At 41.7% G+C, this 27,923-nt stretch overlaps 5 protein-coding genes across 7 annotated transcripts in view; 3 read left to right on the top strand and 2 right to left on the bottom strand.

Moving 5' to 3' along the window:
• Nucleotides 1–241, bottom strand: part of LOC101766608 (probable glycosyltransferase 6) — a 1,273-nt gene extending 1,032 nt beyond the window's left edge. Inside the window, exon 1 of the mRNA XM_004980528.2 lies at nucleotides 13–241. Within this exon, the coding sequence (XP_004980585.1) occupies nucleotides 13–241 (229 nt within the window). The remainder of the gene's footprint in view (nucleotides 1–12) is intronic.
• A 1,709-nt stretch (nucleotides 242–1,950) lies between these two features.
• On the top strand, nucleotides 1,951–8,031 carry LOC101776571 (ultraviolet-B receptor UVR8). 3 transcript variants are annotated; one of them, XM_022828853.1, is made up of 15 exons: nucleotides 1,951–2,318; nucleotides 2,683–2,759; nucleotides 3,241–3,319; nucleotides 4,257–4,316; nucleotides 4,714–4,809; nucleotides 4,898–4,991; nucleotides 5,469–5,511; nucleotides 5,613–5,658; nucleotides 5,739–5,779; nucleotides 5,881–5,983; nucleotides 6,095–6,149; nucleotides 6,259–6,325; nucleotides 6,467–6,503; nucleotides 7,308–7,387; nucleotides 7,496–8,031. In XM_022828853.1, the coding sequence occupies exons 1-15, from the start codon at nucleotides 2,078–2,080 to the stop codon at nucleotides 7,619–7,621; spliced, it is 1,245 nt and encodes a 414-aa protein (XP_022684588.1). In that variant the 5' UTR covers nucleotides 1,951–2,077; the 3' UTR covers nucleotides 7,622–8,031. The 3 variants fall into 3 exon arrangements, with proteins under 3 accessions (XP_022684588.1, XP_022684589.1, XP_004979430.1); XM_022828854.1 differs by having other exon boundaries at nucleotides 1,952–2,294; nucleotides 4,708–4,809; XM_004979373.3 differs by having other exon boundaries at nucleotides 1,952–2,318; nucleotides 4,708–4,809.
• A 631-nt stretch (nucleotides 8,032–8,662) lies between these two features.
• Nucleotides 8,663–17,785, top strand: LOC101776164 (centromere/kinetochore protein zw10 homolog). Its single transcript, XM_004979372.2, has 14 exons — nucleotides 8,663–9,282; nucleotides 9,363–9,506; nucleotides 10,703–10,876; nucleotides 11,276–11,434; nucleotides 12,488–12,718; nucleotides 12,823–12,933; nucleotides 13,180–13,272; nucleotides 13,436–13,531; nucleotides 14,515–14,643; nucleotides 14,738–14,815; nucleotides 15,813–15,971; nucleotides 16,044–16,200; nucleotides 16,305–16,387; nucleotides 17,484–17,785. The coding sequence occupies exons 1-14, from the start codon at nucleotides 8,740–8,742 to the stop codon at nucleotides 17,565–17,567; spliced, it is 2,241 nt and encodes a 746-aa protein (XP_004979429.1). The 5' UTR covers nucleotides 8,663–8,739; the 3' UTR covers nucleotides 17,568–17,785.
• A 619-nt stretch (nucleotides 17,786–18,404) lies between these two features.
• LOC101775765 (glutamyl-tRNA(Gln) amidotransferase subunit B, chloroplastic/mitochondrial) lies at nucleotides 18,405–23,012 on the top strand. The gene is made up of 9 exons (XM_004979371.4): nucleotides 18,405–18,629; nucleotides 18,745–19,422; nucleotides 20,198–20,407; nucleotides 20,847–20,987; nucleotides 21,068–21,271; nucleotides 21,700–21,897; nucleotides 22,003–22,071; nucleotides 22,429–22,545; nucleotides 22,631–23,012. The coding sequence occupies exons 2-9, from the start codon at nucleotides 18,799–18,801 to the stop codon at nucleotides 22,706–22,708; spliced, it is 1,641 nt and encodes a 546-aa protein (XP_004979428.1). The 5' UTR covers nucleotides 18,405–18,629; nucleotides 18,745–18,798; the 3' UTR covers nucleotides 22,709–23,012.
• Nucleotides 23,013–23,201: 189 nt separating this feature from the next.
• On the bottom strand, nucleotides 23,202–27,523 carry LOC101775361 (dr1-associated corepressor). The gene is made up of 6 exons (XM_004979370.4): nucleotides 27,318–27,523; nucleotides 25,748–25,820; nucleotides 25,291–25,384; nucleotides 24,069–24,185; nucleotides 23,934–23,985; nucleotides 23,202–23,851 (listed from the first exon to the last, which is right to left on the bottom strand). Exons 1-6 carry the CDS (start codon nucleotides 27,348–27,350, stop codon nucleotides 23,450–23,452), a joined length of 771 nt encoding a protein of 256 aa, XP_004979427.1. The 5' UTR covers nucleotides 27,351–27,523; the 3' UTR covers nucleotides 23,202–23,449.
• Nucleotides 27,524–27,923: the final 400 nt, after the last annotated feature.

Below are 27,923 nucleotides of genomic sequence, written 5' to 3'. Positions count from 1 at the left end.
TCATAGACGTGCGCGGCCCGTCCGACGGGCCCGGGACGGGGAAGGCGACGAGGCCGACGCCGCTGCCCCACCCGGGCGGCGCGAGCACGGACGACGCCAGGCCCAGGAGCGCCAGCACGGCCGCCGCCACGCCGGCAGCGAACACGAGCGCGTCGCGCGCGCAGCGTGGCCGCGGTGGCGATGGCGCCGCGCCCTTCTTATTGCTCGCCGCCGGTACGGCGGCCTCCGACGACGCGGCCATAGGAGCAGAGGAGTGTGCCGTGTGTCGTGTGTGGGCGTGGCTCCGGGAGTGAGGAGGAGTAGTGTGCACGGCAGCTGCGCGGAGAAAGCGCGAGGCTGCGACGCACAGGTATGCGACCCCGGCGATCGATCACGTGAGGTGCCCGGCGCCGGCTTCGGGCTCGCCGCGCGACGCGGCTAGGGATCGGCGAAACAGTTGGTTGGCCGGGATTCTTTTATCTCTGGGAGGTCGGGCCGTCGGGGGATGGCATCTGGGGGGTCGGTGCTGCCGTTGAGAGCGCACTGCAGCCCGCAGATTTGGGGAAGGCGTCGTGCATCTTCTTATCGGACAGTGGAAGCACTTGGGAGACTGACGTGTGTAGTTTACTCTGAATTTGGGTGCAGCTTGTGCCATATGGTGTTGGAGGAATACACAAAGGTGCATACTGTATTCTCGATCGACTTGGTAAAAACTACTCCAAGTTAAATCAGGTCAGAGATGGCAGAGCTGATGAGTGAGAGCGTTTTGCCGTTGTGGGGGTAATTGAAAATCGGCATGTTCGGTTGGACTTATAAGTCGGCTGAAAAGTTGAAATGGCTGATTTGTTGTGAGAGGAAAATACTGTTCGGTGGCTGATAAGCTGAAGCGAACAAAGTCGGCTCTGTTTTCCTGTTAAAAAAAAAACTTCAGGCTCTGTTTCGTCGGCGGATCTTGGATGGATGAACTGAATCGAGGCTCCAATGCACAGACGTGTCGGTGTGGAAATGGAAATGGGCTCCAATTCAGTTACGCTCTCTTTTAATAGTAGAGGAATCGTCGAAGCAAAAATGGGATAAAATCAAGTTCAAGTAATGTTTGGTTGCACAGGTTATGAAAATTCTAGATGGGTGCTTGACTCAAGAACCAAGCATGAAGCATGCGAGCGTTGTCTGGAGAGACTTTCGAAATAAACATGTGACAAGGGGACCGGGAGCTGTCATTTGGAGAGTTATATGACACTTCTGGTGACATTTGAAATGCAATTTCATCTAACACTTAGCCAAGCTAAAAATTGGTCATCGCCAAAATGGAAGGCATGGCTGAAACTAAAGAGTGTCAGAATTTCTACCATGACAAGTGGATCTCACGTGTAAATGGCGCCGTTAACCATCAAACCATGGCTAATATGGGTCTTAATTAGATCATGGATTTAACTATAAAGAATATGATGGTTTATCATGTGAAGATTTAGGGAATAAAACAACTTGAATGGGGTTTATCATACAATCAAAACATTGGATATGTTCATTCACCACTCTAATAAGGTCTGCCATCTCAGCCATGCATGGGCAAGGCCAAGCCAAGACAAGGGCAGCCATTGTGCCCACCTTAATATCGTCTCATGGCTTGGAAAGACATTAGTCGGCCAAATTTTTTGGTAGTACTAAAATTTGCCCTATAAATGAAAGTGAATGCAAAACTGCTTTTTAGAGGCAAACTCATCAAGGTATAAACAATGATTAAAACCAGACACGTGCTTACCTTGATGAAAAATAGAAAACGGTCTATTTTTGAAAAGAAAAATGGTTCATCAGACTAATAAAGTTGCAAGAAATGATCCAAAGTTTTTTTTAGCTGAAAACGCTCGCAAATTGAGACCAAACAAATGAATTACGGCCCACTGTAGTCTGAAGCCCATCACACACCTTGGGCTCGCCCCGTTTCGGTTCCGCCTCTCTCTTCTTCTCTGGAAACGCCTTCCAGCGAACGAACGCTCTCGTCTCTCGTTTCGTCTCGTCGCCCACGTGGGCTCGCCGTCGCCGCGAGCTCCACCTTCCTCTCCAGTCTCCACTCCGCCACCATTCCAGCCCGAGCGCGATGTGGCGGGCGACGAGGCGGTGGCCGCCGCTGCTGCGGTGTCTCTCGTCGGACGCCGCCTCCTCCAGGGCGCCGCGGCAGCGGGTGGCGGCGCTTTGGGGGAACGGGGACTACGGGAGGCTGGGGCTGGGCGCGCTGGAGTCGCGGTGGAGCCCCACGGCCTGCCCCTTCTTCCTCTCCCGCGCCGCCGACCCGCCCGCCTCCCTCGCCTGCGGCGGTGCGCACACCCTCTTCCTCACCCGTACGCCCCCCGTTCTCCTCCTCCCTCCTCATCTTCTCTTAACATCGCCATCTACTTCTGTAGTAATTCGAGGGATCATGCTTGTGCTGATTCAGCGGCTTGGTTCAAGTAGCTAACTAGTTGTATTTACCCACCAGACTAACATTACTAGATATGTTATGCGCTTGATTTTGACCGTTTTGCTCTAAGTACGCATAATTATAGTTATTAGTAATGGATGCACAATGTCATGCTCTTCCAGACTGAAATTAGCACGTGTGAGTGAACGATCAGCATTTAATGCTCTCGTCAAATTATCATTTTCCTATTTTCTGTTTGTATTGGGTTGTAATGCGGGCGAGGTTTGCCCTTATGTTTTGTGCAGAGAGCGGGCGTGTGTTCGCCACGGGGCTAAACGACTTTGGGCAGCTCGGGATAGGATCCTCTGTTACACATACGCTGGTATCGCTTCTTGACCTTCGTATTCTCATGTGTTTGCTTCTACAATGCCTATTAACAGAACTTTGGCTATATCCTCCTAGCTCTGGAGGGAAAAAAATAACTAGGAGACAAATTAGGGGGCAATTATACGTCCTAATTCATGTAATGACAACCAGTCTACTATACGACTATGTATTCCAGTGAAGTAACTTTTATATTACCTCGAAGGCACATATATCAATCCTTGGAAGCAAGCGATATTATTTAACTGGTCCTTTTTTTTAAAAAAAAAGTAAACTGGTCCTTGTCACAGCCACATTTTGCACCCAGATGTTAGATATATTGGGCTTAAGAAACAAAGCAGACATAATTGGTTATTCACAACATTTAGCATTGGTTTTCCTCTCTGTAATTGAATGTTGAACCCTATGAATCTGATTATTCCACATACTGTGTTCTATTTTTGTCAATAGAAATCAGTTCTCCTCTTTGTCATGTATAGGAGCCTGTTGAAGTTTCTGGATTTCACGAGAGAGTTGTAGAAGTTTCAGCTGGCAACCATCATTCTTGTGCAATTACTGGTAAGAGAAAATAATTAGATTATGTTATGTGCATATTTTGATTCAACAGAATAAGGTGAGCTAAGTAATAATAGAAAGATGGAAAGGAGGGTCCTACCTTCTATGTTACCATAAGTTTTTAGTGGATCAGCGGACAGTTCAAGCTTCTCGGGTTTTAAGGGTGCATATAATTGAGTGCTTTCTTACTTCTTATTTTTGTGGTGCACACAATAATCTTGGTCTCGAGTGTTACATTTGTGCTGAAGAAGCTCCTTTTTTTATTGAGGAGAACTAGAAGAAGCTACTTATCAATATTAGTAGGTATCTATACTGTAAAATCATTTACATGATAGTAGTGTAAACATAGAAGTATGGGATGAAGGTAATCAATCTTTTTGTTTCTGGTTGTATTATATTGATCTAGTGCTGGACTTCTTGATGTCAAGCATATTGCCAGTTGTCGCTTAGGAAGCTAGATGCGGGTCTGTTGCTGTAATACATTCATTATAAGATTGTTGCTATGGTTCTTATTACTCTAATAGATATTGAAAGTAGATTTGATAAAACCAAAATCCTTATTTCTCTATTAGATATGTAAAGTAGATGTGATAAAACCAAAATTACATATTGGGCAGGATGCATTTTCAAACAAAAAGGGCTATCTGGAAATGTGCCCTATTCCTAGGCCTAGAGTTGTGCAATCACACCTTAAATGACATATGTTATTGCCCATTTGCTCATGGAGTTGTAATACAATGTACTGCAAAAGGTATTGAATTATTTAGCTGCATGTCAGCATAGAACACATTGCTCAATGTTTTTACAGATATTGGAGACAATTATAACATAAAAGAAATGTGATTACCACCTCTTATATTAATTTACCAAATTGCTTTGTGCTGCACATGTGTGCATCATAATAACTCCACTAAAATTTTTGCTTGACTCTCTTGATCAGCGGATGGTAAACTCTTTGTTTGGGGCCGAAACTCAGGTGGTCAGCTTGGCCTTGGAAAAGGTAATTACGCCATCCCTTTCTTCACTTTCTTAATGCCACCTTGTCATGCAGTATCTATAGGTGAATGTTCTGGTACATATACTTTGAAACTATCAACGGTAACTTATTGGCATTGATGAGTGTGGGGTCACTTGGTCCCACGAAAGAATATAATAAAATCTATGTACGAGGTTAGGAAATTCATATAGCTCTTAGATATTGCTTGAGCACAGTTTCAACTTGCCGTACATGTTTTTGTATTATTTTGCATGGAGCATAATCATGCTTCTATAAGTTTCCTAGGTAATACAGTATTCAATTGCTTCATTAATTATCCTTTTTGCAGTAAAGTTATATATCAACATCAGCTTTTGTTTCTGAGGTGGATTTGTTTTTTCTTGATTTGAATTAGGGGCAGGCAAAGTAGTTTCAAGCCCAACAAAGGTTGATTGTTTGACTGACTTCAGAGTGAAAATGGTTGCTTTGGGATCAGAGCATTCAATTGCTGTTACAGGTGACTAGCAAATCAATGTTCTATAGCAATTGTATTTAAATGTTGCTACCTTCAAGAGTCTAATTTTCTCTTGCTTTTGCTTCTCAAGACGAAGGTGAAGTCTTAAGTTGGGGAGCTTCTGGTTCCGGTAGGCTTGGACATGGGCCTCAATCTAGCATACTGGGATTCTCCCTTACCTCAAGGTATGGTAATGTTTGTTTCATAAATACTTATCTGTAAAAATAATTGTTGGGCAATTAATTGTGTATGTACTCTTATGTTACAGAATAATTTATTTTCTTCTATTTAGAAAATAAGATAAAAAATAACCATAAGAGATGAAAGTTTTCTAGTACAAGCTGGCCTGCCTAAGTACAAATGAGAGTATGGGTATGATTTTAATAGGGATGGAACTTGTACGTATCTTAAGCTTGTGGCTTATGAATTTTATGTGGCAGATATAGGCATTGTCTGTGGTTTTCTTAAAATGAACAAGGTTGCTAGATCATGTAGTGTGAGGTTTTGAGTAAAATGCTTGGTGACATATAGAAAGTTTGAAAGTTGGAAGGATTCTGTCGGATATTTTAGGCTAAAATAGGTCTCACAATTCTGAGTGTCTGCACTATATGGTGCTGTGTTAGAAGGATGATAAATTGGTAACTATATCTTCATTTGTGCAGTGAATATACTCCAAGGTTGATCAAAAACCTTGACGGTATCAAGGTATTTGCTTTGAAACTCAATATGCCTCTTAATCAAAAAGTATTATCTTATTGCCATGTAGTGATTCTATTCTCTTTCTGTTTTTTTAATGCATTGGCTAGATTAAAAAGATAGCTGCAGGAATGTTGCACTCTGCTTGCATTGATGGTAAGCTTACAGAAAAGCAATAATCAATTGTACAAATCACTATTGCCCAATCTTATGATTTCCCTATGTCAAAATTGCAGAAAAAGGTACTTTGTTCATATTTGGGCAGAAGACTGAGAAGGTGGTATCCAATCAGGCCACATTGTCATTTTATTTTTCGCTGCCCTTACCAAAATATTTTTTATTTCCCTTCATTTCCTTTGATTTAACTTAAAGTTTTAGGGATTTGGAAGATCAAATGAAGCATTCAGACCAGTTATTGTTGAAGAGATACCGTTTTCAGAAGAAGTTGCTTGTGGAGGTTACCATACTTGTGTTGTAGCAGGTATTGGTGTTTGGTGCAGTCTTTGTTTTGTATTTTGTCAATGCAAAACTATCAATTTTTTAGTTGTGGCTTTTCATGCAATTTTAAAAGATTTAAGGTGATGTTTTGCAGATAGTGGTGATCTGTATTCTTGGGGTTCAAATGAAAATGGATGCCTTGGTCTGGGGTATTTCATCTATTGCATTTTCAATATTTCCTATTTCAACTTGTATCATACCTTTTCTAGTGTGTATTAAGTGTCAAAGTTATATTCTTACGTAATCATCTCTCACCAGAGGTACAGACATGGTTCGCTCTCCAGAAATTTTGAAAAGCTCACTATTTAAGCTTCCTGTGTCTAAGGTTTGTACTTCTGGTTACTTATTTCAAGCTTTTTTGTGTATTGGGTCACTTAAAGATAATTCTTGTATTGATGCATCGCTTAAAGCATTTTATGTATAACTTATGTTGGATATCGAGTCCTTGATCATTTGCCCTCTGCAGGTGTCTTGTGGTTGGAAGCACACTGCTGTAATTTCAGGTATGATAATTATACTCCCTTTTCACCAGTATGTTAGCTCTTATTGGTAACTCCTTTCTCAATCAAGGCTCAATAGTCAATACACACTTTGGTTTGCTGATATCTTGTAGGTTGAAAAATTTGTGTCAAAAGTTCTAGCAACAAGAATATGGAACAGTAGGCTAGGCTATACCTTGAAGTGACAAACACTTTTGAGTTGAATTCTGTTATTTATTATAATATAAGTATATCAGGGTGCTTCCGTGCTTGTCATTGCAAATGGTGAAACTAAGCTCTAAGCTATCTGTGCGTACATGCAAGTAAATGTGTGTTCCTCTTACTCAGACAGAGTCAGAATAGAAATGTGTTCATTTGGAAGATAAGAATCAATCTAGGAACTTCTCAGAATTGAACTATATCCCAAAGATTTGCATCCCAATCCCCTTTCCAAACTAGCTCTATAGGCCATTTGCAGGTGGAATCAGATTAGCCATGCATCTTTAAAAATCAGTACTGTATTTTCTGAATCTATAGTTCTGGTTCTAAAAGGACTGTACATTTATTAAAAAAAATAGGGCTCTGGCAGGATTCTGGGTAGTGGCCCAAACTGATACCAATATGGTTGATGGGAGGTTTTTAGGGCATGAGCATGGAGTGAAGTTTTTTTTTTCTTTTGCTCTGGCTTGTTAAGCTGAAATGGAAGACAACTAGACAAAAGTACCTGTGTTATATATTGGATAATTGGAGTACTTGTTAAAAGAAGGTTCTTCTGGCCATGTTTCAATGCATAGTGTTTTTGTGATCTGAGCATCTCAAAACATCCAGGTGATGACATCTACACCTGGGGTTGGGGAGGCGCTAATGGTACTTTTTTCGAAGAGGGCCATTCTTCTGGTGGACAACTGGTGAGTTACTTGCTGTCACTACAAGTGCTTGTTTTTCATGGTGATGATGTACAACATGCGTAATCCCCACCAAACACTGGTTATATGTTTACGCTGCCTTTCTACCAGGGGCATGGAAATGACGTAGATTATTTTGAACCTATGATGGTGCCGTTTGGCAAGAATGCAAGAGCAGTCCATGTATCATGTGGCTTCAATCATACTGGTGCAATTTATGAGTACTGCGAGGACTGACTGACCTGCCATCTGCGGAATGGCATGTTTCGGACTAATTATCCAATCATACTGGCATACTGCACAGGTGAACAGATAAACAGCAGAAAAAAGCTAAGGTATTGGATCTGCATCTATGTTAAGAGAGATATAGAACAGAATGATAACACCCCTTGAGTGAGGGGGATGTAAATTAAACAGAATAAGAGATAAGCCGGATGCCTTTTGTGATGCATCAGGGTTACAGGCAGTGTATAGTGTTCATTCATTTATTTGGTGGATATGTATTATTTTGCCGGCTAATAAGAAATCCATCGCCTGTGATCTGACCAGGCTGGTGTTGTACATGATGAGTGCTTGGTGTCTATGTTTGCTGCGTTTCTATATGTAAATTGATATCTGAATCAGAACAAATCCTGTTTGTACAGTTATCCGATGTTTGCCTACTGGGTGAAGTCTGTGGTGGCATGGTAATTTTCTTATCATAAAAACAGGTTGGCCAAGATAACATTCTTTGACTTTGTTTTTGCAAAGGTGTTACGTAATGCACATTTGTTCCTACAAACATGACTTTTTTGTTGGAAAATGTATAATTTTGACCTGAAATTCTGTTTGATGTGAAGAATGGTGCCTCATATAATTTCACATAATATACGTCTAGTGCAAAGGAGAAGTTAATGCATAATGACTGCTAATTGAAACTAGATGGTCTTGGTTGATTTCCTTCGAATGAGTATTTGTAAATATTTTCAGTTGTATGTTGATCAAAAACATAAATTGGGCAAAGATAAATTGTATAGCTGGTAACCTCACTCGGTCATATATTTTCCTCAAATTTGCCCATCTTGGATCCGACGAACTTATCTACACGTTCCCGCCTCCTCTAATCGCAACGGCAAGAAATATTAAAAGAAAATTGAAATGTGAAAAGTAACCCAAACAAAAATCAAAATTGATTTTTTTTCCCAAAAATGTATGCAATTGAATTGAAACAAAATGAAATGGTGAAGGGCAATATGGTAATTCCGGCAGAGTAGATCTCAACACGAGCTCAATTCCTTCCCGCAGCGCTGACAGCAGACCGAAGTCCCCGTCCGTTTGGATCCACGCGGCAGCCGAGCACTCCGCCGCCGGTGGCGATGGCCGCCGACGACGTGCGCGAGCTCCTCCTCTCCACCACCGCCGACGCCTCGGACCCCTCCACGCCCCTCTCCGCGCCCGACCTCCGCCTCCTCATCGACCGCCTCCGCCTCCGCTCCGACCGCCTCCACGCCTCCGCACTCTCCTTCGCCGCCTCCCACCGTGGGGCCCTCGCCTCCTCGCTCGCCCGCGCCGCCTCCGCCGCCGCTTCCGCCGCCTCCCACGAGTCCTCCCTCGACTCCGCGCTCGCCCCTCTCGCTTCCTCGCCCGACCTGTCCGACCTCAAGGCCCTCGCCGACCGCCTCCTCGCCGCCCGTCAAGAGCTCGCCGAGCGTCAGGAGCATCTCGCCGCCGCCTCCACAATTGCTTCCCTTGCTGCCCGCCTTCGCGAGGCCCGTGCGGCAGCGAACCCTCTTGACACCGCCGCTGCTGCTGCCGAGCTGAAGCCTCTCCTGATCGATCCCGAGCGATCTGGATCCAGTCAAGACGATCCGGTGGTGTTTGGGCTGCTCAGGAACGACTGGGAGCAGCTTGTCGACGAGGTGAGGAGGAGATTCTGCTTTGGAGTGATTGAGCTTATGCTGATTGTGGTTTCCGAATTGTGATTATGGTGATGGCGCAGCTGCAAGTGGGGCTTGCAAAGAATGTGGAGGAGTGCATGGAGTTTGCAGCGGAGGGAGGGAAGGTGGTGGTGAGTGCTACTCCAAGAGGCTGTTCCAGTCAAACACATGATGTTGAGCTTCCTGTGGCGCTGCAGGCATTGGAGGTGAGTTGTACTGCAAAAATTCGTTTGGTGCTACTGCATCACGGCTTGAGAACTCCAGTAAAATACCATAACCCTATACTTGTAAACAATAAATGCAATTTTGGTAATGGAACTTATTTGGGAACTTTAGATGGACATCAAGCAGAACATAAATTGTACATTAGCCTAAGCAGCTCACCGTAGAAAGAATTAATACAATTGTTGTTAATATAGCTATTGGAGTATTGGCCGAGGAATATGGGCTGTTTGTTGGTCCTTCGGTGGCTAAAATCACGATAACTTTGCCCCATGTGTTCGTATGTTAATCTTCTTTCGATATGTTGCAGACTAGATTGGAATTCTAACTAAGGACCTCCAGTTTACAATAGTTGTCGTTTTAGCCTTGGGCACAAGAACTAAGGAGGTAAATAATATGTCCATCCTACCAATAGTTGATCCTCTACAAAGCATGCATTTATTATGTCTAAAGCACACACCCACTCTCCATTTGATGGTGCATGCTAGCTGCTACATTAATTTTGCACCAAATATTTCTCCGCTGGGCCAGGTTGCAGCACATGCATGGCACCATGCAGCGGACGCTGGCTGTTTTCTGGCCGATTCATTCTCCAAGCAGTTAGTTTTCTGTCTACCGAGGGGGAAGATACTGAGGGTGAGGGAGTACCGAGGCTATGCGCTCTACTTATCGGCAAAAGCAGGAAACGGTGAAACGCCTAAGAAAACAAAACGGAGGCAGTAGTTAATGAAGGAATTGAGGGGTAATATTTGAAAAAATGGGTCAAAGCTACGTCGAAGTTGCGGAATAACAATTATTTTTTATACATATAGTAGAAGAGGCTAAAACAACAATTGCTGCAAATCGGAGGGAGTAGACAGTATGTTGATGTTATGCACCCTGGATTCACACTTGGAATGAATCACTTAAAAATTGAAGAACCCGGATGATCACTTTGAGAGTTTATGGACCCAGATGAGAATGTGGTATTGTTTAGGGCCCTGCAGTGCATTTCGCTCTTATTTTTAATATTGCAATATCTCTAACTTAACTTAGGGGATAAGACAATAGATGCCATCCCTTCTAGAATTTGTTGGATGGCAGGTACTGCCATGGCAGCTTTGCATTGTGTTGACCCCACATTATATGGTAATATTGAGCTTCTCCAAATGTATCACTTTGCCATTTCTTTGTTATGCAGATCATTGATGCCCTAGACTATGGGATGGCAAAGATGGCAGATTTGATGATGAAACATATTCTGGTTCCAGCAATAAGTAACACAAATGTTGCAGTTTCTGTAGAAGTGTTTGAGGAAGGTGGTCCAAAACACTCTGTATCAGTCTTAAGCATAGTCCCTTCACAGGAGCTAAAAGTAAGCATTTCATATTGTTTCCTGATTTATAATTTATAAAGGGAAGTGTTTGTAGATACCTGTTTTCGAGGCCTATATTGACCTAGTTCAATTGTCAGCTGTGTGCCTTTGCCATGGTTTTTCAAGACATTAATATGTATTCCCTATGCTTTTAAATATATGATGTTTAAGGCAAGCTAATATTGTTTACAAAAATGAACTAATTAGCTTGTCCTAAACATGTGTATCTTCATTTTAAGAAACAATTCAACAAGTAAATATATTCTGGTTTCTAGCAATATTGTGTAGGAGAATAGATATTTGTACATCTGGAACCACAAACCACTATTAGTTTCATACTTTCTGCTGACTAAGTAAACTTATTTCTTTGACTGATATAACTGGTTCTTATTGTTGAAGGACAACAAAGATGGTTCGAATCTATATTCAAGAATAATTGATGCCATCAAGTTCATTTGCAAGTTCATTTGCATGGAAAATAGCAAGTGGGTTCAGTCTTTTGCAAAGTTAACCTGGCCAAGAATTTCTGACCTGGTTATCACACACTTTCTCTCCAAGGTATGGTTCTTCCTGATTTATCAGAGAAAGGAAATGCTCAAGAACTGCCCAATTTCCTCTGCTGCTTTTCATGAGCAGCCTTTTTAGAAGCATGCTTGGTTCTTATCATTATCAACTGCAGTAATGTCATTGTGAATAGCTTTGCTGTCTATAATGTGTTAGAGAAGGCAATATCTGAACTTGCATAATCTTCATCAAACATCTACTTCTGCTAGAACATATGGCCAATGATTTGATTTGCATTCATCAGCCTGTGTATATTGTTTAATAGCTGTAGTGAACTAAGTTATGTTATCCTTATAATTTGCTCGTTATGGTATCATACTTTCCACCAATTGAATGGAGTCCTGAAATAGGAAGAATCATTTTTTAAGAAAAAAGGAAGGGAATGACATAAACGAAGTTACTATCCTTACAAACTGCTCCTTCCGTCCCAAATTGTAATTCGTTTTGGCTTCTCTAGATACATAGTTTTTTTTATGCACCAAGATATAATTTATGTCTAGATGCATAACAAAAACTGTGTATCTAGAAAAGCCAAAGTGACCTACAATTTGAAACGGAGGGAGTACAAACAACCTTTTGGATTTTATGAGCTTCCCATTTTCAGTTTTCGTGTCTGTAGACATTTGCATGGTAAGCCAATTGCTATCCCAGAGAGATGAAAGAGGGAGAGATACACTCTATAATGATCTTAGCTTTGTTGCATATATTCTCATTAATTGAATACTACTTAGTTCAGAAAATGTATATATAGAATAACTAAAACTTATTTTATCCCTCTAATTTGCGCGTTATATTGTCAAACTTGCAGCAATTGAAAAAGTTTGACTCAAATATATCTTTGTAGTTCCATAATAGGAAGAATCGAAATTGTTAAAAAGGTACAGGGTGATCTGAACTAACTTACGAACTATCCTTATTGACCACAAGAAGCTTAGGGTTCTATGAACTTCCTTGTTGAAGTTTTCTTGTTTGGAGACATTTGCATTGCAAGCTGGTAGTTGCTGTTTCAGATTGTTTTGGACTGATCCTTCACTTGCGTCTTCTCAGGCTGTACCCAATGAGGCATCCAAGCTAATTGAGTTCCAGGATGTTGTGCGAAGTACAGCTGAATTCGAGAACAAACTTAGGAGCATGATGTTTCTTTTGCCTGATAGAAAGGACGGCAAGTTGACCCAATTTGTTGATGATGTCGAAGTTCATTTTGCTGTACGGAAAAGAAGTGAGATCTTGGTGAAAGCAAGGAACATTCTTGTACAGTATGATTATGATAACCCTCTGGTGAGTTGCTTTGGTTAACCTAAGGGTTTTCATGGGCAAGCTACTGAGCAGGATAATGTAGGATTCATTTTTTGCATACATACTAAAGAGGCTTATTATTGCAGGAATCTGGTGATCGAGGTGATTCTGTTGTTGATCTACTTTTCCTGCCAGAGAAGTGTTTTACGTCTAAATCAGCACTTCTATTAATGGAACTGGTTCACGGAGCCCTCAAGGTATGCCTGCTGCCACATTCCTTTTCTGTTGTTGGCGTTCTACACAGCTATTATCACAGACCATAATAACTATTGTTCTGTTCATCATGGCATGTATTCTTACCATTAGTTTCATGTATCAGCCAATGTGTAATGTGTTTACCATTCCATGCAAATTAAATCTTCCAGCTTTCAGTGTTCATGAACTAATTCTTATTGATGAGGATTTGATGTACATCCATTTTTCTTGTTGAATAACCAGAGCAGGATGCATCGTTGTCATCTGCAAGAGTTGCTAAGGAGTTTTGCTTTGCTGCTAGGGATGTCTTGCTCCTGTATAAGGCTATTGTGCCAGTTCAGGTTCGTGCATGTACAAACTTTGAATGATTGTTTTAGGCTTCCATATTATGACATGTCATTTGTACTTAAAGCAGGTCACAGAATATTCTAGTTTCAGTTCTCTTTCAGGCACTATTATTGTTTCAGAGTAATTGACCTTTGTCAAATATTTTTTTTCCTGAAGCTAGAGAAGCAACTTCATAGCATAAGCCAAGTGGCTGCTATTGTTCACAATGACTTCTACCATTTGTCCCAAGAAATTCTCGGCCTCGCATTTCAGGTGTGCAAATCCAACTTTTTGCTGTCCATTATTATGCTCAATTTGGGATTTGGTTGATTTATATTAATGTGTTTTTTGTGAGAATTCACACTAAAAATGCAGATCTGTGACAGATTTTGTATTCTCTATCTTTCACGTATAAGGTTGTGCTGTGCTGTTGCCCAATAGTCTCTAGTCATTGAAATGAGTTTTGTTTTTGAGTTTGGTACTAGTGATGGCCTCCTTAGGATTGCACTGGGTGACACTTAGCCATGCATCGCCCATGACCTCAACAGTCAACCACCACCACAACAACTCCATTTACTGCATCTCTGGCTTCAGTGGCGAAGGTAGAGCAAATTAGGGGGGGTTGTTTCCTTGTGGGTTCATAGTGTTGAGCTAAGGAGGGTGCATATATGGTGAAAATTTAAGCATAATTACTGTTCTTGCAAAATTTGGGGGGTGCGACCCCCTAATTATAATGTAGCTTCGCCCCTGTCTGGCATGCTGCCATCCCTTGTTCCCACTACTGCCTCCCCTTCCTGTGGTAACACCTTCCTTCCCGGCTTCTCGCAACCAGTGCCAAGGTTGTCTGGGCTCCTCATGTACTGCCTCCAGCCCCAACCATCCTTCTGGTGCGATTGCAGGCAGCAGAGCCCTTACCGCTACCCACCACTTGTCAGGGGACTTGTGAACCCCAAGACAAGCTTAACCCATCCAAGTTGCCACTGTTTGTTGTGCTCACTATAACTGGCTATGGTTGATGGGACAACATTTGTTGTGTGGTAAGATAGAGTGATTACTTTTCCCCAAAACCTAGTGTACGTATGAAAAACCAATGATTCATGTGTTTAGTTCGGACAAAATAAAAAAGAACCAGCCTCGTGCTGCTGTAAACCTATCTTTCTTTTTTGGGCAACCAAATTGAACATTTTTTGGATATGTTTTAAGTGTTTATTACAAAACAAAATGCATTTAACTAACCTTTGGATGCATTTGTGCAGTACCGTGCAGATTTTCCTATTGATCTACAGAAACAAGTTGTTTTTGTGGATTTAGCGCCAATCTTCTCCCATATGGCAGATGTTGTATTGAGACGACAAATACAACTTGCTATTGATACCATAAGCGAGGTCATTAGATCTTTCTAAATCTTTTCCACACACGTAATTACTTCTACTTGTTAACTCTTATTTAAAGTTTCTTGTTCATTACATTGCTTTTCAGGCTATAGATGGTGCTGATGGTTTTCAGAATACTCACCAACCTCAACATTATGAGTCAGCAAAATTTAGTATTGAGCAGGTTTGTTCCATTGTTAAAGAATATGAGCTGTTTGAACCTTGAAAAATGGGTGGGGGCAAGATTCATACATGCTTTTTGCTTGTTCATCGAGCTTGTAGTCCCAAATTTAACATCACCTACACAATGGAGAAACAAAACAAGACAGCCATGGTTTTTAAGTCGAAATCCACATAATTAGCGATGAAAGTAGCAAGGGAATTGTTTATTTATAATTGTGAGCTTGGTGAAATCATGCTTCGCAACTCAAAATGAGTGGCGTTTCATTTTCTACTTTTACTTGATTTGGAACTGCTATAAATATTACATTGTGAAGCCTGGAAAAGCCTTGCGCCCTGTTGCTACACCTTTTGACGAATCTTTAGGATTTTTTTAACAAAATCAGTAGGGAGACCCCTACTTATTCTTTTTTATATATCGGTAAAAAGATACTCCTTCCGTATCAAAATATTTGTCGCTGTTGACTTTTTCTTGCAACTTTTGACCATTCGTCTTATTCAAAAAATTATAGTAAATGTATGAAAAGATAAGTCAGGATTAAAATACCTGTGATGGTAAAGTAAGCCACAAACAAAATAAATGATACTTACATAATTTTTTTGAATAAGACGAATGGTCAAACATCGTGACCAAAAGTCAACGACAACAAATATTTTGATCTGGAGGTAGTATTATGTACAGGTACAGAGGTCTCAGACCCAAAAAAGATCCTAAGCTATCAAACCAAATTAGAAAATACGTAGCCACTGTTCTAACAGGATTTCAGGAAAAATATATTTTTTACCAGCAATCTCGTGATGCATCCAAAGAGCATTTTAACTTGAATCTTTCCTGTACCTCCAATGAAATTAAAAGTGGTCTTGTTCATGCTGTGCCAAATCCTCAGCAGCAATCAATTTCGGTTGTCGAAAAATTTGTCTCAAATTTTCATCTAACTGGGCATTGGGGTTATCGATTGAACATCATTGTTTCACTCTAATGATCTATATGTTCGATTCAGGCCGTGTTCATTTTGGAAAAGATACGCATCATGTGGGAATCAATACTGCCAAAATCAACTTACAGGAAAAGTATGTGTCATGTCCTTGGGTCTGTGTTCTCTAGAATTACAAGAGATATGCTTCTGATAGATGACATGGCAGCAGAAGAGACACTGCAGGTGATACATGTTATGCCATAATGTTTTAGGTGATCAAATCTTGATCCTTACTAATATATGGTATGCTTACAGCTGCAAGGCCTTATCCATTTGGCTCTCGAAAACCTCTCATCACTATTTCTTTCTCTGGTTGAGAACGGTGATGGCAGCACAAAGTTCTTAGACCATGACACTTGGATTCAATTGGATGGAATTGTACCATCATTGAAAAAGTTCCGTAAGCTAGCAGGTACATTTTGTTGATTCTAATTATGGATTTTTTGAATTTTTGACTGAGCTAAATATGTTTTTTTATTCACTCAAAACAACACTGAAAATAATGATAATGTTCAGAGTTGCTTGATATGTCATTGAAGTCCATCACAGCTGCTTGGGAAAGTGGTGACCTAGTTAGCTGTGGTTTCACATCATCTGAGGTGAGCAAGCCCAGTCCCCCTCTTTTATTTTTACCTTCGCATAGGATTTGGTATGCAGTTTCAGAGGCTTAGCGCTTTCTATGTGGGCGCTTTCTCATACCGTTTTAGACTTAGCAGAACTAAAACTAAATATATGAGATGTGACTTTGACACTATTACACATGAGGAGGGAGATGCCAGTTTGGAAAGCCAAGTAGTGCCCAGAAGGATACATTTTGATATTTGGGATCAATGCTACAACGAGATGGGGATATTGATGAGGATGTTAGTCATAGAATCAAAGGGGGGGTTGATGAAGTGGTGCCAAGCATCAGGAATTTTATGTGACAAGAGGGTACCATTGAAGTTAAAAGGCAAGTTTTATAGGACGGTGATTAGACCTGCAATGTTGTATGGTGCAGAATGTTGGCCTACAAAAAGATGACATGTCCAGTAGATAAGTGTTGCGGAAATGCGTATGTTCCGTTGAATTTGTGGTCATACGAAAAGGGATCGAGTCCGGAATGAGGATATACGTGATAGGTACCAATTGAAGAAAAGCTTATCTAACACCGGCTGAGATGGTTTGGACATGTCCAACGAAGGCCTCCGGAGGCACCGGTGCGTAGTGGAACCCTAAGGCGTGATAGTAATGTGAAAAGAGGCAGAGGAAGATCAAAACTGACATGGGAAGAGGCAATAAAAGGAGATTTGAAAGGATGGAATATACCTAAAGATTTAGCCTTGGATATGAGTGCTTGGAAAACAGCTATTCATGTACCCGAATCCTGATTTGTGACTTTTGTTGGGCTTCACCTCTAGCCTACCCTAACTTGCTTGGGACTGAAAGCCTATGTTGTTGTTGTCGTCGTCATCATCCTATCTCATACTGGGTCCTTTAATTGTTCGTAGCTTTAGTCTACGTCTTCTGCCTGTCTTCAGCAAGATTTAGGTCCTCATATGTTCCTGTGTATCTCAATCTGTGATTTGGGGGGTCTCCAGTATCCCTAAACTCAAACTGCTGCATGACTTTCCAAAGTTATCCATGCTGAACAAGTATCCTAAATTCTAAGTCAGTTTTCTGGTTTAAACCAATCTGTTTGTTAATCCTGTGCAGGTGCAAAATTTCATCAAAGCAATATTTGCTGACTCGCCTCTTCGGAAGGAGTGCCTAGGATGGATCGTTAGGACACCAGCATAGGATGCAGAAACAACACATTTATTTTTTATGGGTTAATTTTTCCCCTTTTTTCTTGTACACAATATAGTGAGTATTAATTGGCATGTGAGTTTAGTTTATATTGAAGAATACTTGTCATCTCTGATCCCCCAGTTCAATACTCACCCAACGGCCTTGAGCCCTTGACTGACCAGTTAAAATTAACAAATGTGCATGTTATTCATGTTTTCCTGATCAAACATTTGAATCACAATCCACACCATCGCATATAGATTTTTAGAACAACATTTTCATCCGTGCTATGGCCTGGAAGCAAATTTTAGCAATCCTCATCGCAAAATTCGAATTATTGCTTGCCACTGTTCAGACTGCATGTCATTCAAGCTGCAGGTTGGTGATGGCATGAGCCTATGGTAACATGATTACATGAGATTGATTGTTTTTACATGGAATTCGAATTATTGCTTGCCAATTTTTGGGAACTGTACTTAGCTCATGGTGATGATTTCATAATAGATGGTTGCTAGCATTTTCATCGGTGAATGGGCAGCTATTTGACTCTGAGGATGGAATAGCCCTTACCTTTCAATCTGAGCTACGATCTGGAAATCCGAACGATTTATGATATACTGTCCTTTTCTTTTTCTTTTTTTTTAAGAACAGCTCGCAAGATCAATGAATCGTTTCCCATTTGCTAACGTGATCTGTGTGGTTTGTTCGCATGCCTACGAAAAGAAAAACATGTCACATGATTTACATAAAAGAAAAGCGAAAAATCACAGTTAAAACTCGAATGAAATTTCTATTGGGCATGAATTCAGTCTGAATGGGCCAGGCACAGCCCAGCTCTCTCTTTCACCCAAACCCAACCAATCCCCTCCGCTCCGCCGCCCGCACCCAATCCCCTCCGCTCCGCCACTCGCAGGCGCGGCTCGCCCTCCGCCGCCTCCGCCGCTCGCAGCTCTCCCGCTACGCTCCGGTCCTCACCCTCAGGCCGGAGCACTCAATCTCTCGCCGGACTTCTCCTCACCCCGCCCTCCGCCGCCCCATTACCGCTAGCTTCAACCGAGGCTGCACGATCAGGTGAGGCGTTTCCGCCGACCTTCATTCGGAATCTTAGCGTGTTCATGAAATTGTAGGATTCTTCTGCGATCATGAAGTCCCAGCGTGCTCATGATTTTCATTCTCTTCCTTACAGGCTGTGACCGGCGATAACTGATTGCGATTTGTAGAGGCGCATTGGCCACACGCAATGGCTCTAACCCTCCTCCGAGGGATGAGGACGCCGATCTCATTTAGATCGAATTCCGGCCTGCTCTTTACTGTACTACGACCTCGGTTGTCCCGCTTCACGACCAGGGCGGAGAGTGCACAGGCTACTGAGCCCAAAGCAGCGCCCAAGTCAATTCAACTGGCGACCAAGGAGGCGGCAGAGCAGAAGACACAGGGTTTTGAAGCTGTCATTGGAATCGAGACCCATGTCCAGCTCTCGACCGTCACAAAAGCATTTTGTTCTTGCCCGTACAACTACGGCTCCCAGCCCAACAGCACAATCTGCCCCACCTGCATGGGCCACCCAGGGGCGCTGCCGGTTCTGAACGAGAAGGTTGTTGAGTGTGCCGTGAAGCTGGGCCTCGCTCTCAATTGTGAGATCTCAATGATATCCAAGTTTGATCGGAAGCAGTATTTCTACCCGGACCTCCCCAAGGGGTACCAGATTTCCCAGTTTGATATTCCCATCGCCAAGAAGGGATACGTCAATTTGGATCTTCCGGTGGAATTTGGCGGCGGGCATAGGAAGTTTGGGATCACAAGGGTTCACATGGAAGAAGATGCTGGCAAGCTGCTTCATTCTGAATCCAGGAGTTATTCTCAGGTTTGCCCTGACTAATTTCTGCTAGAGATCCGTACTCCTATCAGTTTTCCTGGTATTTTGACATGCTTATCACATTAGTCTGGCATAACAGCTATGGAACTGCAAAATCAGTTTTGACATTTACCACAGCAATAGTAAAACTTCTAGATTAATGCATAGAACCATAGAAATATACATTAAAGAACTTAAGGGAGCATTTGGATCTTAGGCAAGGGGAATCCTAGCCTTGCCAAGAAAGGATTGGAGTTTGGTAGGGCAGGAAAAGCTTGATTTTGAGGTCAATCTAACCCACAATCACCAGCAAAAGCTTGCTACCTGAGGAGAGCCAGGTCGGCTCACCATCGAGAGCAAATGAGCGCTATGGTCAGAAAACTGATGGCAACCGCTATTCATAATACAGACAAACAATAATACTTGCTTTTGCCGGCTGTAGCTTAGATGGCTAGCTGGGCACAAGCCTTGGTAGTCAAGCTGAGTGGTAAAAAGAGACATTACCTTCTTCCCGCAGAGAAGAATTATTTGAAATTTTGAATCCTTTGGCTATAAACACATGCAATGGAACACAAGGAATTAGATTTCTTGTAAGTATGATACATGAAAGGACATACATTGATACAGATAAATAAACCTTAAGCACTGCTCTTATATTTACAGGAACGCCAAGAGATAATGAAAAGAAAAGAAAGCTAATTCCTCATCAAAGAATTACACAGCGGGTCATCACTTCGGCAACAACTTGAGTTATTAATCTGTGGTTTCTATTCTGGCTGTCTAGGTTGACCTAAACAGGGCTGGCGTACCTTTGCTTGAAATTGTCTCAGAGCCAGACATGAGAACAGGGATAGAGGCTGCTGAGTATGGTGCTGAGCTGCAAAGGATCGTTAGGTACCTTGGAGTGAGTAATGGTAACATGCAGGAAGGTTCCCTTCGTTGTGATGTGAATGTTTCTGTCCGACCTGTTGGACAATCAGAATTTGGTACAAAGGTAATGCCCATATCTTTGAAACTTCCCTAAATGATTGTTTTGATACATTCTATGTTAGCAACATTTGTTCAGTGTTATGACTTGCTGATTCATCAGTAAACTAAGCTATACAGGCGAAATATAGTAAGGGGCTACATTGTCCTGAGTCCTGACAAATCTACCATGTTTTTTTTTGATGGCTTGAATTTTCATCCTTGCAAAGAAAAAAATCGCACTGTGGGCTAGTTATATTTGGGAATACACATAATTCACCCGTGGTTAAGTAGCTATTGGTGGCATGTAATGCTAATTATACCCAGGAACATGCATACTTGCAGTTCAGTGGTTTCTTACCAGACTAGTACATGGCACATTATTTTAAGGGAAAATAAGTTAAATTGTGTTTGACTGTTTATCCACCACGATACATGGCGTCACACTCTTCTTTTGATTCTGACAGGTAGAAATAAAAAATATGAACTCATTTTCGGAGATCAATAGGGCAATTGATTATGAGATCTCCCGGCAAATTATGCTCCATAAAGAAGGCCAGGCTGATCAAATTGTGCAAGAAACCCGTCTATGGGATGAATCTTCTCAGGTTGCTGGCCCTAGCCTTAACCTTTTACTTTGCTGGCCTTTTACTACCATTTCTAATTATTTTTTTGTCTGCATGCTCAGAAAACTTTTACAATGCGAAAAAAGGAGGGACTTGCCGATTACAGATATTTTCCTGAGCCTGATCTTCCTGAAGTTGTTCTCAGTACTGACTATATTGATGAAATCAGCAAGTCCATGCCGGAGCTTCCAGAAGCAAAACGCAGGCGTTATGAGAATATGGGACTTAGCATGCAAGATGTTCTGTTCCTTGCTAATGACGATAATGTAATTATCTTCTGCATTGTTTTCCCTTTCCTATGCATGTTTGTGTCCACAGATAGTTTAAAAGACCCCATTTAGGGTCTGCTCTTCAACTGGTTATCTAATTGAGAGATTCTATTTCGTCCTGCTTGTAGGTATCACATATTTGCCTGGTGACCTAATGCCATGGACCTTTATAATGCATATAGTGACATACTCCCTCCGTTCCAAACTGTAGGTCGTTTTGGCTTTTCTAATTTCATAGATATTATTATGCATCTAGATATAGTGTATGTCTAGATGCATAATAATATCTATGAACCTATAAAAGTCAAAACGACCTACAATTTGGAACGGAGGGAGTACCAGAATTTTTTGTCCTAGACAAGATAGTACATTTCCTTTATTATTCAGAATTGTTTAAGTAATCTGATTGGTATATACCTTCCCAGGTTGCTCATTTCTTTGATTCTACTCTTGAACATGGAGCTGATGCAAAGCTGGCTTGCAACTGGATCATGGGTGACATTGCTGCTTATCTAAAAAATGAAAAGCTCTCCATTAATGAAACTAAATTAACACCTCTGGAGCTTTCTGAACTTATTGAATCCATCAAGAACGGAACTATCAGTGGGAAGATTGGCAAGGAGGTAACTTAGCTAAACTGCTACTCATTTTGGGATCCATGTCTTCATTGTCTTGGTTAGAGCCTGTAGGGTCTTCCATGATAAATCTCTCAAAATCTGTCCTTCCAGATACTGGTTGAGCTTATCGCCAAAGGTGGAACAGTTAAGGGTGTGATAGAGGAGAAAGATTTAGTTCAGGTAATTGCTCTCACATTAGTTACTATTTTGAAACATGGTAGTTTGAGAATCTAAACGATTCTGTGAATACGCAGTTACACACCAACATCTTTCAGCATTGTCAATAGCCGCTTTCAACCTTTTCCTTTGGTCAGGAACAATATATATTCCTGTTAATGATAGTCAGGTGAAAAGACTGGGAAAAAACATTGGCATGCCCTTGTATTTTACAATTTGTATTTTGTCTTTTGTACATTTGTACTTTCGTGAGTAGTTTGGGCCATTTCTGCGCTCTACTCTACTGTACTTGATGCAATTTCATTATTTTGATTTCTGGTTAGGTTTGATGACACAAAAATTTGTTACATGAAATGGCAGATAGCAGATCCAGCAGCAATTGAGGCAATGGTAGATAAAGTAATTGCTGACAATCCAAAGCAACTTGAGCAGTACCGTGCTGGGAAAACCAAGTTGCAAGGATTTTTTGCAGGCCAGGTTTGTCAATTTTGAACACTAGCATCTGTTTGACTCTGCAGCTTGAAAACCAGATCGGTGATCATATAGTTTCAATTGATTGCAGGTTATGAAAGCATCGAAGGGTAAGGCCAACCCTGTTTTGTTGAATAAAATCCTTGGAGAGAAGTTAAATGCCAATTAGTTTGTTTTGACCTCACCTGGATTAACAAGTGCGACATTGGGTGAAATCCCAGAACGATAATTTTCCAGATAGGAAATCTCTTATTTGGGTCTGGAAGCTGTTACTCTGCCTCATTAAATTCAGAATGTGATTAGCTCTTTCTTTTCCTTATGGATTTTGTAAATGTCCAGTTCACAATACACATCTTTGAACTCGACCAGCTAATTTGAAAAGGAAGAATATCCATTGTACCTTATGCAAGCTGCATCGCACAACTGAAGATGAAAATTGCAATATGCTTTCAATGGATTTTGTAGTGGTGTCATTGACAATCTCCATCTTGGTTTAAATTTTCATCTGTAACATATAATATTTTTTTTTGGAACCAAAATGTTTCTACATAGACGGGTGGCTTGAATTGTGAGAAAGAAATAAAGTTCACACAGAATCCAGCAGACAGCAACAACTGCAGATTACGACGTCATACAACAGAGAATCATTGAAAATGACAATATATAAAAAGTCAATCCCTGCTGAAATACCGAGTTAAATATGACAAAACACTTAAATATTCAATCATGTAAAATAAGAGGCAACTACCAAGCAATTATTGGGAAACAAAAGTTACACAGGACAACTACATAACTGCATCGCGTCAGCAGCCCATCACAGCTAAGCTGCGGCAACTACTTTCAAACTATATTTACATTTTACAACACCAGAACAGTCCTGTTAGTGCATACAATGAGAGGACGACCATGACTAATCCTCGTTGTCGTAGTCCTCATCCTCATCAACCTGCACCGTCAGATGTCCAAAACCAGATGGCCCGACGCCGATGCTTCCAATGGCAGCATCTGGCATTGGCCAATCTGACTGATGGTCGGTGTTTGCTTCTTCCACCTTAGAACTTGTGCCTGGCACAGCTGCTGGCAGGGGAGCCTCTTGTGGAGGTTGTGCGCTTGGGGGTATGTTCTCGTTGTTATGGTTGCTCTCTGGAACTGTTTCCTCTCCTGGTAAAGGTTCACCTTGTTCAGCAAACATGCTGCTCTCATCCTCAAATTGTACATAACCAACTTCCTTTCTCTTGGTTGGCGGCCGTCCTCGCCCCCTTCCTCGACCTCTCCCACGTCCTCTAGGGCTGATGTTCACGCTTCTTATGGCCTGAAAAAGCAAAGATCCATTACCACACAGCCATTTATAACATTATTAATCACATGGTCTGTGACAGTTGATGTAGGCATACCATTTTGCTGGATCTTGATTCATCATTCTCTGGGTCACTGCCATTTGACTTTCTGTAAAATGAATTTCAATCAAGCACTAATAAGGCACTTGTTGCAGTGAGTCATGAATAGCTGATTATAACAACTGAATTTACCTTCTTCTAGGTAACCCTCTTTCATCCCCACAAGAGTCTGCACCACCAAGGTCTGGTACCTTGTTGACAACTTCTGTTAGGAAATCAAAAGAACTGTACCTCTTCACACATTGCTTCCTGAAGATAAAAAAGATAAATATAGAGCCATTAGGCACTAATCACTCAAAGTTTAAACCTCAAGCATAAAGTAATCGTGAATACAGAGATAAAACAGAAACAAAATCTAACATGAAGGAACAGGTGAAATCATAAGCCACAACGCAACAAAATTTTAAGAAAAAGGAGTTTGATCAACCATCTAGATACATTTAAAGATGGAATTAACTTGCAAGAATTCAGAAGAGCCCATATTTGCCTATGAGATGAGGTTCAGCTCAGTTTCAGTAGAGTAGGATATCCTCTACAAATTTCCTTGAGCTCAATTTCCAGAAACCACACTATAGCACTATATACATTGTAAACAAAAATACCAGTATACAAATTGGTTACCAAACCAACCTGATTTCATGTTCAAAATTCAGATCTTATTTGAAGTGAGACTTCCGCTGAAAGCGATCAGTCCATCGCTTCCTTCAGAGGTCAGACAAAAACATTAGTTGAATCTAACTTGAGTACCTTATGTTTTCCCTAAACAAATTAGTTGGCCATAGGCAGGGACCGACCAGTTCTCGAACCCCACCTACAGATATTATAAACATTAACTTAGATAGCAGCTACTTTTTAAACAGTGCACTCTTTTAAATCAATGAATTCACACAAAACGCCATATGCAGTGGTACGGAAAGTGCCATAGTTATATGAGGCATGAGTTATATCCAACAAATTATGGAACTCATCATCCAAGTTATGTGCAATTTGTTCAATAACATAAACAAAGATGTCCTTTTTGTACAATGAAGCAAGCCAAACTTCAACGTGTAAAAAAAAAGCATATTACGGTAAAAGAAGAAAATAAAACTCTCATCTTCATCGAGAAACTTTTTCAGAAAAATGTACACGTTATAAAATTGATGAGATGAGTAAACAGTACAGCTTATATCATACTTCAAAGTTCAAACTTATCAATGACCACCGAAAGCTTGTTGAGTCCCCATATATATGTAATAAATGACATTATTAAATGATTTAAACTATATTATTAGACCAGTACTTAACTAAAGAAACAGAGGGATACATACAATACATTGCCACTGAAAAAATCAAAATGCCTGGTGGTACTCACAGGTGGAAGGAATTCAGAGTCTTTGCACCACTTTGAAGAGTAATTTCATACGTCCTGTCAATTAAATCTTGCAAAAACAATTCAAGAGCCCTTGCTGCATGCAAAAAAAGAATGTCAGAAACTCACTTTATACGCTTCAACATGATTTCAACTACAATTTGCAGCATATACAGAACAATAAACACATGAAACGTAGCCTAGAAACACATGAAATGAATTGAAAACACTGTGCATAACCTCCTGTAAATTTATAAGGTGACTCTTTTCTATAATTCATGTTGAACCCGAAATCAGTTTGTGCAGAAAATTATTACCAATAACCAGATGGCCAGACCTCAGATTATGAGATAAAGATCAACTTTTATTGCAAGTTTATTGGTGTACTAACACTAGAATATTGTGGGATAAGAGTGCAGATATGTAAACATCAAAGCACAATGATTCTTGTGAAACTTACAAACTAAAACAGGCACTGCTAGTGCAATCTTGCCAACGTCCTCATCTGCTTGCATTATCTTTTTGATCCGAGCCTACCATAACAGAGAAAATAATTAGGGGATAACTTCACACCATTAGAACTGTGCAAATATTTCAAACATTCCTCAAACACACTGTATAATACAGAATTAGTGCACCACATACAATGAAAGCAGTGAGGCAAACGCTCAAAATTATCTAGGAAAGATATCCAAAAAGGTGAAACCCAAAACTTTCACTAATCAACACACACTGATAGACACCAAAGAAGTTGTTAAAATCATATTTTGTCTCATGAAAAGTATAGCAAATGATGAAATTCAGAAACATTAGCCAGGTAAATACAATTGACGAGGCTCGCTCCTACAGCAAAACCATACAGGTCTGTGAGCTTGGAACTTCAACTATGTTGGCTTCATGAAAACAGAACCAAGATTTAAAACCAACAAAAAACCCCCACAACAAACTCTGCTGTCAGCACTACGTTGTAGATTTCATAAATCGGTGCTTGCATGTTCAGTTCAGAAGACCTTGGGACCAAGCATGAGAACAAAATATTATACCACAAATACAGTGCACCTTTTGCACCTTACAAGCCAACCAAAGAGAGCATCTGAACCTACACCACTGCAACATTAGACTAGGTAGTTCCTTCTATTGTGAATTTGCACTAACATGAGCAAATTACTCGTTAACTATGGGCCAAGGTTTGTTCTCTAACTCAACACAACAATTACGAGCAACTGTCAAGAAATATTAGGACAGAAGAGGAAGTCGTCATCCCCTCCTACAATAACATAATAAAACCCTTGAATATAGGTTGCACAGGTCGAACTGCGCAGCATAATCACTCCGGCACCAGATCGCATGCTGTGCATCCCAGCAATACATGCCCGCATGGCCCGAGATCTCGTGACCAGACCACACGTACGAACAGTGGCACTAGATCACGAATCTAGCTCATCCTAAGCATCCAGGACGCCATGCGACAGAGCACAAACCTGTAGCGGGTCCAGATCACACCAAACAGCCCGGTTAGCCAGTCACCACTAGCCAGCAGAACTGATTCAGTGGGCTGCGAGCCCCCCGCAAATCTCTCCATCCTTACACCACCAACGGAAGCCCTCCCTCCCTCACCCACACATCACGAACAGAGAACCAGCCGCAGAAATTCCCAGCCCCCTCAGTTCACCCACCGCCGAGAGAGGCAGGACTTCGAAAAATAAAAATAAAAAATAATAATGAAAAAAGCAAAACGAAATAAATTTCCCGTGCGCGCGCGCGCGCACGAGCAAGCAGAGGAGCCGATCTGCGCCTTCGCCTCGCCTCCCCGCACAACCCAGCCGACCCCGAACCTCGCCAACGGGAGCAAAACAACGACGCCGCGGGTCAACGGCGGCCGCCGCCACCGGATCCTGGGCGCGGGCACGGAGATCCGCAGCGCGCGTGGCTGCGCAGATCGGATCACGCGCGCGCGCGGTGGCAGATCAGAGCCACATACAGACGTACGCAGAGGGGGAGAGATATAGAAGGGGCGACGGGACACGAACCGCGGGGAACCGGGTGCCGAGCTTCTTCCTCATCTTCGCCGCCGCCGCCGCTGCCTCGCCTCGCCTCCGGCTCGACGGACGCTATCGTGTAGTCTACTCTCTCTCTTAATTTTTTTTCTGCTGCTTTTTTTCTTTTTTGTGAGGCTTGGGTCTCTTTTCTTCTTTTGGCGTCGCTCGCTTCCACCACGAGAGACGAGCGAGGCCAAGTTGAACGCACGCAGACGCAGGCGGGCAGCGCCTAAACAACGACGTGACCGTGACGGCGCCGCCCGTCCCGAGGAGCCCGTGCTCGCACCGCATCACATCACGAAAGGCAGCCCGATTGGGCCGGGCTCATTATCTGTTTCGGCCCAAATCTACTGACCCGAGGGGAAGAGAGCGCGTGGCTAGCCTGTCCGCCCGCGTAGCCCAATGCGATTCAACTTCGGCCCCGTTTGGATTAGCTTTTGAATTCTCAAAAGCTGGATTTTGGGTTAATTTCTAAAAGCTAGATTTTATGTAGAAGCTAAAGAGATTGTTTGAATCTTCCATAAATTCTAAAAGCTAGATTCTATCTTCTCTCTCACTAGGTTCATCAAAATTTAGCAAAAGCCAGCTAACTCCAAC

Source organism: Setaria italica, chromosome VIII (genome assembly GCF_000263155.2).
Source record: "Setaria italica strain Yugu1 chromosome VIII, Setaria_italica_v2.0, whole genome shotgun sequence".
In the NCBI taxonomy this organism is placed as follows: domain Eukaryota; kingdom Viridiplantae; phylum Streptophyta; class Magnoliopsida; order Poales; family Poaceae; genus Setaria; species Setaria italica.
Note: the sequence above shows the minus strand (reverse complement) of the source record. Positions and strands in the feature narration are given on the sequence as shown.